The sequence below is a fragment of the Athene noctua genome, chromosome Z, assembly GCF_965140245.1.
Source record: "Athene noctua chromosome Z, bAthNoc1.hap1.1, whole genome shotgun sequence".
Lineage (NCBI taxonomy): Eukaryota > Metazoa > Chordata > Aves > Strigiformes > Strigidae > Athene > Athene noctua.
Genome location: NC_134077.1, coordinates 2,848,997 through 2,861,904, shown reverse-complemented (window position 1 = coordinate 2,861,904; position 12,908 = coordinate 2,848,997). Strand labels below are relative to the sequence as shown.

The window sequence follows — 12,908 nt, the reverse complement described above, 5'->3', positions numbered from 1 at the left end:
CATTCAAGCCAGAACTTTGGGGTCATTTTTGTGCTTCTTCCTTACGGTTTTGTCTTCTCCCTCTGGCTTTTCCCACAGGCTCACGGAGGTTTCACCTTCCATCTGGGGCAGCGCTATTTGGTGCCTTCTTGGTGCCATCTGGGGCAGCTCTGCTCATTGCCTTCTCAGTGGGCTTCCATTTGGATCTGGGTATTAAAGGCATCTGATAAGTACTATTTTTTTGAGAAATAAGTATATGATCCACTCTTGAGCAGGTTACAGGGCTGTTGTTTGCCACAGCTGGCTTGTCAGGACGTGGTAGATCCCAAAGGAAAAAAAATTCTTCATGAAAAACAGGTTACTTCAGAGTACCTCATGTGCATCAGCAGCTCTAGCGAAGCTGGAAGGGTAAAACCCGTGCTCAGAAACCTGGAGTACACTCATCAATTTGACTGTAGTAATCAGCAGGTTTGGGGAACAGCTCGTTCCTCTGAGATCGAACTGGTTTTGCTGGGATGGGTTCTTGTCCACCCCATTTTCCTGTTTCCCTGGGATTCCATTGGGCAGATCTGGTTTATTGTTTCTCCTGTGGTGCCCGGTGTGGGGCTGGAGCAGAGCCCAGCCTGTAAGCAATGGGCTGTGTGGAGGGTCTCAGCATGGGGCCCCCAAACTCCAGGATAGAAACCTCGTATTCCTGGGAGATGCAGGAAGTTGCAAAGCAGGGAACCAGGTCCCGTAGCAGATCACTTGAGCTGCAGGAGGGAAGGAAAAAGGCTGTTTGCCAAGACAAGAGCAGAAGCGTTGCGTTTACCTGTGTTTAGCCCTGAAGAGTGACCCTCCCCGGAGCTCTCTGCGGGATGTTCCTGCAGAAGTGTAGAAGTTTCACTGAGGGCAAATGCCGGGGGCTGCACTTGGGCCACAACAGCCCCCAGCAGGGCTACAGGCCTGGGGAGGAGTGGCTGGAGAGCTGCCGGTCAGAGAGGGACGGGGGGGGGGGTGAGAATGAGCCAGAGTGTGCCCAGGGGGCCAAGGAGGGCAACGGCATCCTGGCTTGTGTCAGCACTGGCGTGGCCAGCAGGGACAGGGAAGGGATCTGAGCCCTGGGCTCGGCACTGGGGAGGCTGCCCCTCGCTGAGGGGGTTCAGTGTTGGGCCCCTCACGCCAAAAAGGCCATTGAATGACTCGAGCGTGGCCAGAGAAGGGCAACGGAGCTGGGGCAGGGTCTGGAGCACAGGTCTGCTGGGGAGCGGCTGGGGGAACTGGGGGGGTTCAGTCTGGAGAAGAGGAGGCTGAGGGGAGACCTCCTGGCCCTCTGCAACTCCCTGCCAGGAGGGGGCAGAGAGGGGGGATGAGTCTCTGGAGCCAAGGCCCCAGCGCCAGGCCCCGAGGGAATGGCCTCAAGCTGCCCAGGGCAGGGTCAGGCTGGCTCTGAGGAAGGATTTCTGTGCAGAAGGGGCTGTTGGGCGTTGGAATGGGCTGCCCAGGGCAGGGGGGAGTCCCCGGGATCCCTGGAGGGGTTGAAGAGTCGGGCTGAGCCAGCGCTGAGGGATCTGGGGGAGTTGGGAACGGTCAGGGGGAGGGTCATGGTTGGGCTGGAGGAGCTGCAAGGGCTTTTCCAACCACGATGATTCTGGGATTCTGTAACTGAGCACCAGGAGCCTGTGTTTATTGATGGAAAAGACTAATTAAGTTTCAGCCTTGAAGCAGTCGCTGGCCTGGGAGCTAAGAGCTGCAGGAGACTTGCCTGTATTTCCCTCTGCTTTAGTAACTCCGTTACTGTGACTAAAGCTTGGAGAGATTTCCTAAAGACATACGAGTCCCTCACAGGAGCAGCTGGCACCAAAGTCCCCAGTCTCAGTCTGCTACACCCTCCACCGCGGGGTCTCTGCTGCTCCGGCCTGGCGGTATCGCTGCGGCGCGGGGAGCACTGAGGCAGAGATAAAGGACGTTTGAAAGGCTTTTGCTGAGGCAGAGAGGGATGCTAGGGTGAAGAGAAGGGATGAACAAATGAATCTCGTCGTGCTGCTGCCAGATCTAGCTGATACAGGAATCGATAAGCTAAGCCTATGTGATGAGCACAGCCCCTGCTAGACCCCTCCTGCTTTTGCAGCTCATTGTTTAATCGTGGGCCCAGTTGCAAAGGTGGTTGAGGTCTAATGGTTTGCAGGATCTGACCCTTTACAAGGTGTTTAAGTGAGAGATTGCTGTTATCCTCCTTTAATTAGCACCTGTGATGCTCTTTTAATAACAGACATCTTGTTAGGACACTTGAGCTTTAATGAATTCAGGCGGTGGGAGGGATTGCTGCTGCTTGGAGGGGGTTCTCTGAAAAGGAAAAGCTCATCACATCCTCATGGGTCTTGTGTGGGGAAATGCTGGGAGGTGGCAGCCGAGAGCCCATGTGAGGGCACCCTGAGCCCCACCCAGAGCCATTGTGAGGGCACTGAGCCCTAAGCCCATGTGAGGGCACACAGAGCCCCCACACCCAGCCTGTGCGAGGGCACCCGGAGCCCCTGAGCCCATGCAAGGGCACCCAGAGCCCCTCTGAGCCTGTGCAAGGACACCCAGAGTCCCCTCCCTGAGCCCGTGCGAGGGCACCCGGAGTGCCCTCCCCGAGCCTCTGTGAGGGCATCCAGATCCCCACCCTGAGTCTGTGTGAGGGCACCTGGAGCCCCTAAGGCCATGCGAGGGCACCCAGAGCCCCCACCTCAAGCCTGTGTGAAGGCACCCGTAGCCCCCATCCCAAGCCCACACAAGGGCACCCAGATTCCCCTCCCTGAGCCCATGTGAGGGCACCCAGAGCCCCCCAAGCCTTCAGAGGAGTGAAGGGAGCAGAAAGTTCAGTTCAAATCCCAGCAGCAACATGAGGGCAACTGCTTTCCATGTGCAGAGTGGTGGGGGGGAAGAGAGAGAAAGAACGGAAGAATAAAAGAAAACTTCTTAATTCCCTCATCTTTGTGTTTTATGGCACGAGGGGTCCCGATGATAAAAATCTCTGTTTGCATCTGTGCAGAGGCCCCTCAGTGAAAAAGCTGTAAGAGAGGTAAATTGAAACTGTAAAATAGTTCCGTGTTCATTAGGAAGGAACGTGTCTCTACATTTCCTGCATTATTCTTACATGCACAAGATTTCTTGGGAATTTGATTGTATAATTCTCTGTATAAGCAACCGTATTCCTTCCTCCGTCACCCCTCCATGCCCAGGCAGCTGGTGGAAACACGTGAATCGTGGCAGCTCCTGACCTTCCCCTCCAGCCGTGCTGTAGGTTTGAATGATGATTTTGACCTCACATGATTTATTAAATCGATGGGATTTATGGTCTGCAGAACAGGAGAGTTTTCCAACAGAGAAAACATTTGATATGTGCTTTCTGAAAGTACCCCAAAGCTTGCCTGGCTTTAAACTGGGATAGATAATGGGTGGGAAAGGGGGTGGGAATAAAGTGAACTCTTAAATCCTTCAAAACTAGTGGCCCTTTGTGTTTTACTCCTTTCCAGCACCCCAGCAAAACTCACTATCAAGCACATGAGCAAAAAATTGGGGTTACTCCACCAATATAAACAAGTCAGATTTATTTTCCCAGCGTGTCATCTTGGTGTAACCACCAATTTTCTTACTCTCTGCTCCTGACCCTCTGTTGTGCTTCAGGACCTGTTGGCTGTATTCTGCTGCAGTTTGCCCTGAAGCTCCCATTGAGTTTGGTTTTTCAAGTGGATGGCAGATCCTGGCCTCATCCACTTGAAAAAAACCCTGGGGCTCTGCTTCGTAGTTCCATGAAAATAAACCACGTTTTCCGTCATGTGCAGCCAAGTAACATCGCTGCTGGTTTTACGACTGCTGTTGGTCTAAGCAGCTGTTTTCATTAGGCCACTGAAATAAGACTTTTTCATGACAATAGGCTTCTTCATTTTCAATACTTTTTCATTACAATAGACTTGGAGAACCAAGAAGACAGGGAGAAAAAAAGAAAAAAGGGATTGCTGACGCTGGGGCCAACATCCCCAAACTCCCTCTTGGTCAGCAGCTGTATTGCTCCAGGATCCAGCGCTTTGTTGGAAATAAACATTTAAATAGTTATTCCCTCCTCTGCAATTTCCAGGCATCAGCTGCCCGGATAACTTGGGAGCAGCACCCAGGCTGTGTGCAGGCTTTATTTAATTTCTTAAATGGAACAACCGGTCAGAAGTGATGTCTGATTTGGATATTAGAGAGCACTGTAAAAAGAACTCCTGTAACCTTTCAAGGAAGGCTGGTCAGCCTGATCCTTTGGGTTTGCTGCTGTCTCTGTTGGAGAAAGAAGATATAAGGACAAAGGGAGACAGCTGTTGGTCCTGCGGGAGCATGCTGCTTGCTGGTCCCTTGGCTGTGGCACGTCTCAGAATCATCTGGGTTGGAAAAGCCCTTGAAGCTCCTCCAGCCCAACCATGAACCTCCCCCTGACCGTTCCCAACTCCCCCAGATCCCTCAGCGCTGGCTCAGCCCGACTCTTCAACCCCTCCAGGGATCCCGGGGACTCCCCCCTGCCCTGGGCAGCCCATTCCAACGCCCAACAGCCCCTTCTGCACAGAAATCCTTCCTCAGAGCCAGCCTGACCCTGCCCTGGGCAGCTTGAGGCCATTCCCTCGGGGCCTGGCGCTGGGGCCTTGGCTCCAGAGACTCATCCCCCCTCTCTGCCCCCTCCTGGCAGGGAGTTGCAGAGGGCCAGGAGGTCTCCCCTCAGCCTCCTCTTCTCCAGACTGAACCCCCCCAGTTCCCCCAGCCGCTCCCCAGCAGACCTGTGCTCCAGACCCTGCCCCAGCTCCGTTGCCCTTCTCTGGCCACGCTCGAGTCATTCAATGGCCTTTTTGGGGTGAGGGGCCCAACACTGAACCCAGGAATCGAGGGGCGGCCTCCCCAGTGCTGAGTCCAGGGGCAAGAAACAGGGTCTCGTCATATTTTCCAGCACCTTTTCCCTGGATTGTTCAGTGAGAGGGACCCAACCACAAAAGCAAGGACAGGAGCACGGTTTGCCATCCTTTTAGGGGTGATTCTGCCCTCAATCCCTCTAATTGCAGAAGATTCTGCGGGGTCATCACTCAGCCAGGGATGGAGATGTAGCCAGGGCCACTGTGAAGCCCATCGCTTTGCTCCTGTGATAAAACGGGGCTTTCACTTCCCTTTTAGTCTCGTGCGTTGCATTTTCCCTTTCAGTGCTTCTAGAACTGTACTAATTATTAATAATTAAGCTGATGAGGCAAAACTTGGTTTCCTTCCATTGTATCTAGAGGAAGACAAGAAGCTCGGCGTGGGAGCTAGCGCTGCATCCCATCCAGTCCTACCTGGTCTCAGCAAACCCCGTGGAGTTGGGCTCGTAGAACCAAAAAGCTGAGAAATACGGCGGCTTCTGGGTGATGGGGCTGAGAGATGGGTGATAGAGACGGATCTCAAACCTCACCTCATTGAAACATGTTGGCTTAAGCCCTATTTCACAGAGTTCCCTTTGCCAGTAGGAAATTTTTGTTACTTTTCTTGATTTTTTTTAACTTTAGACATCCAGGAGACCCCTGCAGAGACCGAGGTCTTCAGCCCAGGCTTAAGAAACTCAAGTGAATCACCACAAGTGGAAGAACCCCTGTTTTGTTGCAGACAGATGTACCTCTTGCAGCCCCTTGCTTGCTCATCAGATGCCAGCCTGCCCTTAAGCCTTCCCATGGCCCTTGGACCCCCCAGCACCAACTTCTTGAAGTTTAAACTCCCTTTCCACGGACACACAGCTGGGTTCCAAGGCAGGAGTAACCTTCCTGCATGGGGTGCTCTTTCCTGCTGTCCTTGCAGAGCCTCAGGATTTATTTACCTTCCTTTTCACCTTCGTTCCTTGTTTCTCCTTTTTATTTTTTCCTTTCTTTGACCATAGATCAAGGCACCTCTCTGGCTGTGCATTGCCCCCCTTCCTAACAGCAAGAGCAGCTTTATCTGTTCAATCCTTGCGTGCAAAACGAGGCGTTAGATAATTGCTGGATTGGAGAGAGGCTGTAATTATTTTTGCTTCCAACTACAGAAGCGAGCAGTGTTTGCCAAACTGCTTGGTAACTACTGGGTGATGCTCTTCAGAGGGTATCCCTGCCCTGCCTCCACCCCTCCCTGCTGTCATATGGTCCATATGTCTTCACTTTAACCCTTAAACCTCTTCAGATAGCTTCTCCGTGCTGGCCTGGAGCATTGACTTCAGTAAGGCCTTTGACACCGTTTCCCACAGCAGTCTCCTGGCGAAACTGGCTGCTCGAGGCTTGGATGGGCACACGCTTCGCTGGGTAAAAAACTGGCTGATGGCCGGGCCCAGAGAGTTGTGGTGAAGGGAGTTAAATCCAGCTGGCGGCCGGTCACCAGTGGTGTCCCCCAGGGCTGGGTGTTGGGGCCGCTCCTGTTTAACATCTTTATTGATGATCCAGACGAGGGGATCGAGGGCACCCTCAGTCAGTTTGCAGATGACACCCAGCTGGGTGGGAGTGTTGATCTGCTCGAGGGTGGGGAGGCTGCAGAGAGACCTGGCCAGGCTGGAGCCATGGGCTGAGCCCAACTGGGGGAGTTTCACTGAGGGCAAATGCCGGGGGCTGCCCTTGGGCCACAACAACCACGCACATGGATCCAGCAGCATCCCCATCCTGCTGCTGAGCTCTGCTCAGGACCCCGAATTCAGGGGGTGTCCCACCCTCACAGCCAGTTTTTAAGGCTCTTCACAAAACTGGCCCGATGGCACCGCCTTGTTTGCCCCAGAAATTTTGGGCTTTACAAGCTGAAAGCATTAGTGGCCCTCCCTACTCTCAGCTGCTCAGCAGAGAGGGTTCATCCCCTCATGAGCCACTATCGAGGTTTTTTTGTGATGTATTTTAAACAGCCAGTTGGAGACGTAGCGTGTTGTTGAACCTTTGCCTTCTGCAAATTGCTCTGCAACGTTTTCAGATGGATTAAAATTTAAAATAAAAAGAATCCACAAAGGAGAGAGGAAGAGTTACAATTTTCTGCATATTTTGAATCGAAAAGGAAAAATTAACTATCTGAAAAATGCTGGTAATGATGCAGACTTTTGGAGGGGATAATTAATGAGTCTCTGATAGGTCACAGTTTTGCTCATGGTTAACCTTCAGAAAGCCGTTACATAGTCCGGCAGTGCTGGTATTAAATGAATCCATCTCCTCTTTTCTTCCAGGAGCGGGGCTGAGACCTGCTGAGGGATAACGGGGCTGTGCAGTGCAGGGAACGCCTCCGTCGAGCCGTAAAAATCAGATGGCGCTTGACTTCGCCAGCAAAAAAAGTACAAGGGGAAGGTGTTGGAACTGCAAATGTGGCAACTTGCTGTGCTGAATGTAGCCGCTGAAGTGAGTTTTGGTTGGCAAAACATTTGCTGCCATCGAGATTTCTATCTGCTGATGGGCAAGATGGAGTCTGCCCGTATCAAAAAAGGAGCGACGAGAAGGGCGAAGCTTTGCTGACCGCTGGGGGGCCCAACCAGTGGCTGGATGCGCGTCTCTGGTGGGGAAAACGCTGTCAAAACTTGTGGGCAGGGAGGGTTTGGGGCAGTGCAGGGGCCATGGGGCTGCTCTGGGCTCTGCCCCACAGCGGGGCCGGCCGGCTGCCCCGGCACTGAGACGCTGGGGACGTGCCCCCGCCGCCAGCCCTGCGCTTCAGCATCGTCTTGGGGACATCGGAGAAGGAAAACAAGAAAGTGGCTGAAAAATCTAGCAGCGCTGATCTTTTAATCTCAAGAAAAATAACCTTTCTGTTTTGTTAGAGCCCTCTGGGCTGTGTTTATCCACGCTGCTTGGAAATTCTCTTCTAGCCCTTGATTTCTCCCTCAGTTTGAAACATTTTCCGTGTGTGTGTGCGCTCGCATCTATTTTCACTGCGTCCGTGTGTCATCTTGAAGCGATGGGCTCAGAGCAAGACCCCTCCAAGCATCTGTAAGTAATAATGAGGCGCTTGATTTCCAACCACATTTGGGATCTGGAAGCCCTTCAACTCTCCCAGCTTTTCAAGTGACGAAGGAGAAAAAGCTGAAAGAGGAGGGAGCCCGCGATGGCAGAGAAGTGCGACTGTATCGCCAGCATGTACGGGTACGACCTGGGCTGTCGCTTCATTAATTTTCGCCCCTTGGGCTTCGGGGCCAACGGGTTGGTGCTGTCAGCCCTCGACAGCAAGAGCTGCCGCAAAGTAGCAGTGAAGAAAATCACCATCGGCGACGCGCGGAGCATGAAACATGCGTTCCGGGAGATCAAAATCATCCGCCGCCTGGACCACGATAACATCGTGAAGGTGTATGAGGTGTTGGGGCCGAAGGGGACCAACCTGCGGGGGGATTTTTTCAAGTTTAACATGGTGTACATTGTCCAGGAGTATATGGAGACAGACCTGGCACGGCTGCTGGAGCAGGGGAAGCTCGCCGAGGAGCATGCCAAGCTCTTCATGTACCAGCTGCTGCGGGGGCTGAAGTACATCCACTCGGCCAACGTCCTCCACCGCGACCTCAAGCCGGCCAATATTTTCATCAGTACAGAGGACTTAGTGCTGAAAATCGGTGACTTTGGGCTGGCCAGAATTGTGGATCAACATTACTCACACAAGGTAGGTGATGCTGAATCGATGAGGCTGGTGCTGTCTCGACAAGTGGCCGGCCGGCACGGGGAGGCGTTGAACGCGTGTAGGGTGAAGCGATCGCACCATGGTGGATCTTCTTCTTTTCTGCACTTTGGTCACAACAACCCCCAGCAGGGCTACAGGCCTGGGGAGGAGTGGCTGGAGAGCTGCCGGTCAGAGAGGGACTGGGGGGGGTGAGAATGAGCCAGAGTGTGCCCAGGGGGCCAAGGAGGGCAACGGCATCCTGGCTTGTGTCAGCACTGGCGTGGTCAGCAGGGACAGGGAAGGGATCTGAGCCCTGGGCTCGGCACTGGGGAGGCCGCCCCTCGCTGAGGGGGTTCAGTGTTGGGCCCCTCACCCCAAAAAGGCCATTGAATGACTCGAGCGTGGCCAGAGAAGGGCAACGGAGCTGGGGCAGGGTCTGGAGCACAGGTCTGCTGGGGAGCGGCTGGGGGAACTGGGGGGGTTCAGTCTGGAGAAGAGGAGGCTGAGGGGAGACCTCCTGGCCCTCTGCAACTCCCTGCCAGGAGGGGGCAGAGAGGGGGGATGAGTCTCTGGAGCCAAGGAGCCAGCGCCAGGCCCCGAGGGAATGGCCTCAAGCTGCCCAGGGCAGGGTCAGGCTGGCTCTGAGGAAGGATTTCTGTGCAGAAGGGGCTGTTGGGCGTTGGAATGGGCTGCCCAGGGCAGGGGGGAGTCCCCGGGATCCCTGGAGGGGTTGAAGAGTCGGGCTGAGCCAGCGCTGAGGGATCTGGGGGAGTTGGGAACGGTCAGGGGGAGGGTCATGGTTGGGCTGGAGGAGCTTCAAGGGCTTTTCCAACCGAGATTGTGATTCTTGGGAGAAACTGGTCCTTGAGGGTGTTTGGGCAGCTGTAAGCGCTGCTGGGGTGGTGGTTGCCCACCCTGCTCCAGCCAGGACATGTTTCCTGAGCAAAGCCTGTGGGTTGAGCTCTGCCAAGCTCATCCCAGGGCTGTCTAGCGCTGCAAAGCAGCAAGTGGGGCACAGAAAGGGTTCAAATGCCCTTCAGGTGTCTTTTGTTGCTTTATATCATATATATCAAATATATACTTACATATTTTATTCCATCCCACCAACGGACATGGAGGGGGGTGTGTGTATTTGCTCACTTTACTTAAATGACTAAGCTCCGTATTTCTTGCTTTCCTGCTTTTATAAAACACAAGCTGCTGTTCATCCCCACAGTGGAAGCACGTCGAAAGGGTACCTGGCTCATCCACAGCCACTCTGCTTATCTTTATCCTCACTTCTGTGCCAACCTGCTTCTAAAAAAAGCCCAACTCCGTCTGAATTATTTGTAGGGCAAGAGGGATGAGTCTTTGAGATGCAGTCATATTCTTTCATTTGAGGTCAAGATCCAAAGAACATATAAAATTTTTTGCTCTTTGGTACTTAGATACTATATTATTATGCAATAATAATTTGAGGGGCTGGGTGCAGCCCCTCTGATCCCACCCGTTGCTCTGTGCGTGCTTTCTTGCTGTGCTCTGGCTGGGATGGAGGAGAAGGGAAAGGAGAATGAAGCAAAATGCAGAAAAACAAATACCTGCCCTTGAGAAGGGGAAATCCGTCCCCTCCTTGAGGGGTTCCTTGGGGCTGACTCTGTTTTCTTCTCCTGCTACTGTCGCCAGCTCCCCTCCATCTGCCCAAATTGGGCTGAAACTCCCCCAAAGTGGCACTTTCTGATAACAAATTAGGGAGCCTCGGGCTGTTGGCTCCTCCGCGAAGGGTCACGTTCCCAGGCAGCTGCCAAACCCCGCAGAATGATTTAAGGTACTGAAACCCATTCTATACTCAAGACAAAAATGCAGCTATTAAAGGAAGTGTGGTTTTTTTCTCTCAGAAATTGAATTCAGCATGGCAGTCTCGTGCAGCGAAGCCCATGTGGTGGGATAGCCCTGGGTGTGTTGAGACGGAGCTGGGGAGGGATCCAGCATCCCACAGCCACCGTGGCCAGGCTGTCCCAGGCTCTCCTACACCCTCGAGAAAGGGAGACTGGAGCTGGGAGCAGCTCAAAGTGGGAGAGGTGGCTGTGCTGACAGCGGGCAGGCAGCGTGGGAAGGAGGGAGGGAGGCAAGGAAAACGGGGGAGAAGTCTCTGGAACGCACAGTCCCGACGCTAATGGGTTTTGAAGGGACTTGGCAGATGTTTAATGCAGGTTGCCATCCAGGCCGGAGTTTTTGAGCAGAGGAGGGGCGCAGCGGAGGCTTCATCAGCTCGCAGATCCACGTGGTCCCAGGAGAGAGCAAAGCATCATGTGGTCTGCACCAGTAGACACGATGCAGCAGCTGGTTTCTGCTTGAAATTACTATTTATTGTGGTAAGATAAGATATAAATCTGTTTTCTTGAGCTGGATGTTTGTGTGGATGAGTTCAGTGGCCCCCATGGACCCACCGTTGGGCCTGTGATGAGATTTACATTCTCTTTGCATTTACCAGGGGGTTTCTGCCCAGCACGGCTCTGATTTGGGCACCGGTGCTTTGCATGGGGAGACAGGGAAGAGGAGAGGGAAAAGGATGGTGGAAAGATGATCTCGTGATCCTGAACCTGAGCCCTGATCTGTTCTGGTTTCGTGTCTGGGGTTTGGGAAGAAAGAAAGGCTGAGGAAAAGGAAGAAGGTTGCAAGGGACATCAGGGAGTGAGCACGGGGTCCTTGTCACTGCTGCCTCCCCCTCCTGTCCTCCCATCCTCACCAATTATTTATTACCCAACTCAGGAAGAGGCTTCTGGCTTTTTAAGTGTGTGAGATTTGGTTTTTTTAAGTCGAGTGCATTCAGAAGCTTTTCCCAAGGAGGGTAACTCCTGGAGAAAGTCCCTGCAAAGAAGGTAGCTCTGTGTGAACGCAGGAAGTCACTGATTTGAGGAGCATCATCTTGTCAGGGACTGCAGGATCAAGGTAGGAGTCATCTGTCCGTGTCTGCTGCAAGAATTATTATTTCTAAGCAATTCTTTGTTGCCTTAATAACAGCCAGTGCAGTGGGAAAGAGCTGTCAGGAGGATGGTCAGGGCTGCAGCTTCGTGGTAGGATGTAGCTTTGTGAGATGCCTTTGCACGAGCATCCTCCGATCCCTCCCAGGTTTGAGAAGCTGGAGCATCAGTGCCAAAAAACCGGCAGATCCCCACCGTGCAGAGAGACCTGGACACTGCTCCAGAGCAGAGCTGAAAATAGCAGCGCTGTGGGGAGCAGCCAGCACTGCAAATCACGTCAGTTATTTGTAAATTCTGGCGAGGGGGAGGGCCGGGTTTGCCAAAACTAGGTGACAGACGCTGCAAAGGTACGACAGGAGGGCTTGGGTGGGGTTTGGGGTCAGTCCCGCCTTTGGTTTCCAGCTCTTCTCAGCTGACTCAGAAAAATCAATTCCTTTCTGTATTTCTCTTTCAGCCTCTCTTTCCTCAAGGGCTCATAAAGATTTATATGCTCCTTGGTCTGTGCTCTTGCAGAAAACAGCAAGAGGGAGAGGACCAGAGCATCAGTGTCTGAAGCTGCTGAGCCTCCACCCTGCTGCCGCCCAGCATCGAGCAGAACAGGGATCTTAGTCCTAATCTTATTCCTAATCTTAGGCCCAAATCAATCCTAATGCAGAGCTGCCCAAAATCCTGCTCCCTGGATAATTAATTGCTGTAAAGACCCGGTAGATCCAAACCTCTAAAGGCAGTGCAGAGCTACACCTCGAGCATGATATTTCCTTGTAAGCCTTTGTGGTGAGAAAGGGTCGCCTTAATGGTTTGGATTTTTTTTTCCCTCACAGTGTTTTCTAGCTGGAATATGCTTAGACTGATGGCTGGGTTCTGCTCACACGAAAAATTGCAGGTTGTGTGTTGTTATTCATCTAAAAGGTCACAGCTCTTCTGACCCCGTGTTTCTCAAATCCCAAATCATCCTGCTGAGTGTTAAAATGGCAAATAATAACTGCGGTGGATTGTGGGCAGAGTTTTAAACACAGTTTAGAAATACATATAGTACCTAAATAATAGCCCTTACTTGGCAACGTGTCTTGTTTGCACGGCTTGCAGCAGGCAACCGTTTAATTAGGATAATTTGGTGGGAAAGGGAGAGCTCTCCCACTCTGGGAGATGCTCTAGACCACAACGGGGTGCTGGCCTTCACCAGCTTTGAAGCAGAGCAGCTTCACCTCCGTTTCTCCCACCATTTGGCTGGTGTTTGCTGCTCAAATCCCTTTCTCCATGTGCTAAGAGCAGCACAGGGGCATCTGTTCGTTTGAAACTTCCCCGGAACAAATGAGATGAATTTCAAGCTGCCAAGGTCACGGCCAGATCTGGGTCTTCACTTTCACGGGCTGC

The 12,908-nt window shown here is 52.8% G+C and overlaps 1 protein-coding gene across 2 annotated transcripts in view; it reads left to right on the top strand.

The window, feature by feature from the left end:
• The window catches only part of MAPK4 (mitogen-activated protein kinase 4), a 52,244-nt gene that overhangs the window by 15,676 nt on the left and 23,660 nt on the right, over window positions 1-12,908 (top strand). For both annotated transcript variants that reach the window (XM_074932489.1, XM_074932488.1), the window contains one exon: window positions 7,166-8,577. In XM_074932489.1, the coding sequence (XP_074788590.1) occupies window positions 8,032-8,577 (546 nt within the window). In that variant the 5' untranslated portion in view covers window positions 7,166-8,031. The remainder of the gene's footprint in view (window positions 1-7,165; window positions 8,578-12,908) is intronic.